Source organism: Triticum aestivum, chromosome 2B (assembly GCF_018294505.1).
Source record: "Triticum aestivum cultivar Chinese Spring chromosome 2B, IWGSC CS RefSeq v2.1, whole genome shotgun sequence".
NCBI lineage: Eukaryota > Viridiplantae > Streptophyta > Magnoliopsida > Poales > Poaceae > Triticum > Triticum aestivum.
Window position 1 is genome coordinate 770,319,797 of NC_057798.1, and position 3,380 is coordinate 770,323,176.

The 3,380-nt window shown below is 54.7% G+C and overlaps 1 protein-coding gene across 1 annotated transcript; it reads right to left on the reverse strand.

Annotated features, from left to right (window-relative positions):
- Positions 1-1,362: 1,362 nt before the first annotated feature.
- On the reverse strand, positions 1,363-3,029 carry LOC123042617 (gibberellin 3-beta-dioxygenase 2-2-like). Its single transcript, XM_044465041.1, has 3 exons — positions 2,481-3,029; positions 2,226-2,390; positions 1,363-2,102 (listed from the first exon to the last, which is right to left on the reverse strand). Exons 1-3 carry the CDS (start codon positions 2,960-2,962, stop codon positions 1,622-1,624), a joined length of 1,128 nt encoding a protein of 375 aa, XP_044320976.1. The 5' UTR covers positions 2,963-3,029; the 3' UTR covers positions 1,363-1,621.
- Between the last annotated feature and the right edge of the window lie 351 nt (positions 3,030-3,380).

The following is a 3,380-nucleotide window of genomic DNA, read 5'->3' on the forward strand; positions in this document are numbered from 1 at the left end:
GGATCAAAAGTAATCAAGGAGCTGAAAGATTGCAGAGGGAAGCGTTCGCATGCTCCAGCCCAATAATTCATGAATGAACATGCATAACAGGCAACCTCAGTAGGATATCTAATTACTTTTCTTCTTCTCAAAACAAGCTCTATCGTGATGCTTCCAAATAGCCAACATAATGCCACAGACCCCACCATCTGAGTATTGTGGCTCCCCAGTCAGGCTGCAAGTGGAGGTGGGATTAAATGGGACTAACCATCCCATCCCACTTAATCTCCTTTAATGGGCTCCCATTGGATAAGGAAAAAAAATAAGTGGGCTAGCCCTCTAATCCCGTTGGGATCCCAACTCCCCGATGTATTAGTGGGAACGGGAACTGCCTCCCCCAACTAAACAAACGTGGATTCACTTCGACGGTGTGCTCAACCTCTACAGCGACATCTCCTTCGTGTCGCCCGCCGCCCTCCGCTTCGGCGGCCGCTTCTCCTACTGCCTCGTCGAACACCTCTCCCGCCGCCCCAGCCTCCGCCTCCACCTGCTGCCATCCCATCCCAGCTGCTGCTTGGAACACCTCTCCCGCCTCTCCCGCCGCCCACTTCAGGACGCCATCACTCCCCTCGCGCGCCAGATGCCGCCGCTGCTCGGCGGCCGCTTCTCCTACTGCCTCGACCGTCTCCATCGCCGGGGAGTTCCTCAAGATACCGCGCTCCGTCTGGGACGTGGAGACGGAGGCGACGTCATCCTCAACTCTGGCATCATCTTCACGGTGCTGGCCAAACCAGCCGAGCAAGGAGCTCGCCGGGACAGAGAGTTTTGAGCACGACGTTTGTTTTTCCTGATGGCCTGTGCCTATGCGTATCAGTGGATTGTTCAAGCGCAAAATTATCTATCGAGCTGCTGTGGAGATTTCTTTCATCCATGGGTGATGGCCGTCATGGGTTTGTGAATTTGTCCCTATACAACGCATTTTAGGTGGGATCCCACTTATGCCCGCTTAAACCACCAATTTTCTAGTGGGCTCTCCCCTAATGCCCACCAAGCAACGGTGGGACTGGGTGGGATCGTGGTGGGATGCCCACCTACAGTCCCACCTGCAGCCTGAGTCCCCAGGAATAAACTTTGGAATCCACCAAAACTATTGGAAAAACACCCTGGCTTGCCTTCAGCGCCACCTCGCATGTCATAGTCCAAACAACTGAGCTGTTAACAGGGCAGCCCGGTACATGTAGCTCCCACTTGCGCAGGGTCGGGGAAGGGTCCGACTACTTTGGGTCTATAGTACGCAGCCTTTCCCTACATTTCTGTAAGAGGCTGTTTCCAGGACTTGAACAGAATAAATGATAAATGCTTTCAGATTCAGGACAGAAGCGACGCTGAAGGCCTTAACAGGAATTAAGATTTTGATCATATTCATGTTATCCATAGTAACTATGGCATTATGCCAGATGAGCCACATTTAGATTTTTTATATTAACAGAAAATTTTCACCTTCCACGGATGTCTAAATGATCTATAGTCCACATGGGATATATGATCACAGAGAGATTCTTCGACACATAAATTACCATTTTTAGTACAATTCCATGAATTTGTATTCGTCGATCGGTCTCTAGTGATGGCTTGCACCGACCTATGACGGGATTTCACTTATGTGGTCAGCGCCATCACCCTCATCGTCGTGGTCATCGGGGCTGAGGGAGACCATCTCGAGCGCGGAGCCCCCGGTGGCGAAGGCCTCCTTGCGTACGACGATGTACTCTCGCCACGTGACGGTGCGGTAGGCGGGCTTGCCAGCGCCCACGGCTTCCCTGAGCGGCGCTACCTTGACGTCGGCGGGCGGGCCGAGATGGTAGGCCACCGACACCCGAGCGTTGTCGCGGTTGACGACAGCGCGGTGGTATGCGCTGCGGAAGCGGCCGTTGGTGAGGATCTGGAAGAGGTCACCGATGTTGACGATGAGTGCCCCGGGCGGCACCCCAACCCACCTGTCTGGCCCGCGCCGGAACAGCTGCATCCCGGGGACGTGGCTCTGCATCACGAACGTGAAGAACCCCGAGTCCGTGTGCGTCGTCATGCCCAGCGCTCGCTTCGGGTCAGGGCACTTTGGGTACCTGCATGCGTTGCAAAGTGTATTTTAGACTACAGTACACGCCTACACGGCACGTAGTACTAGGTCGATTGCTCGTTGTGACTGCTGCACGGCACGTAAGGGTGTTGCCACTTGTACTACGGACCAGTTGAGGTGCATGGTCACGGTCTCGGACATGGTCTCCACGATCTTGCGCTCCGCCTCGACGGCGGCGATCTGCTCGCCGGCGAGCCCGAGCGCCGCGAGGAACAGCACCGTCAGCTTGTCAGCCACCGCTCGCATCTGCCTGTGGAACTCCTCCATCACGTCACTGCACACCGTATACGATTAACACAACAGTAAGTACAGTACTAGTGACAACTGACAAGTTTTCTCGAGCGTACGATCTATGAACACATACCAGAAGTGGCGGTAGTCCTCGCCGGCGTCTGGCCAGACCCTGCGTAGCTCGGCACGGAGGCTGGCCGGGGACAAGGTGTAGCCCTCGGACCACGTGGCCTTGGAGGAGTAGGACGCGATGTGCGGCAACCCATAGCCATAGGGCTCGCCGTCCTGCCGCTCGGCACGCATCTTCTCCGGCGTCGGCAACGCGAACATGCCAGCGATTCCGGCCTCGACGCGCGCGAGCAGCTCGCTCGGAATGCCGTGGCCCTCGAGCAGGAACACGCCCCACTGCTCCGACGCACGCGCCACCGCCTCGGCCGCGCGCGGATCCTGCATGTCCACCACCGGCACGGCGTCCTCCCCGGCCCGGACGCCGCCGTCCACCACCGGGTGCTCATACAGCCCCTCCCACATGTGCGTTTCCGGCACCTGCCGCGCCGCCCCAAAGTCGAAGTAATTGTTGCGCGGGTCCTTGCTCAGTTGCGATGGCGCTGACATGGCGAGCGATGCGGAACCACAACAATAATCACTAGAGTAGCGAGTAGTAAGCGTGGAAATGGACGGAAAGGAAAGTGTGAGGAGGGAAGCACAAGGGTTGTGGGTATTATATAGGGGGAATGAGAGATCTTGCAGCGTAGGAGTAAAGATACTTTTCACGTAGATAGACACAAATCCACGTGTAAAGATTCTTTTCACGTAGGAGTAATCTGTACTACTACAAAGATAGACACAAACACTCACATGTAAACGTTGGGTCGATGGACCGATCAACAGCTGTGTCCAATTAATGTGTCTAGAGATACTCCTTAAAGGCTTAAAACACGTCTAGAGACAGAAAAAAATGTTAAGATTTTTTTTATCATTGGAGATAAATAAAAGTTGGAGGAAACAATTCACTCTCTATGATTGATCAAGT

Excerpts from the sequence above, each read along its gene's own strand:
- LOC123042617 (XM_044465041.1), bottom strand. The coding sequence starts at position 2,962 with ATGTCAGCGCCATCGCAACTGAGCAAGGACCCGCGCAACAATTACTTC. Across the intron at positions 2,391-2,480 it reads GAGGACTACCGCCACTTCTG|TGACGTGATGGAGGAGTTCC; the intron begins GTATGTGTTCAT and ends TACGGTGTGCAG. Across the intron at positions 2,103-2,225 it reads GTGACCATGCACCTCAACTG|GTACCCAAAGTGCCCTGACC; the intron begins GTCCGTAGTACA and ends CAACGCATGCAG.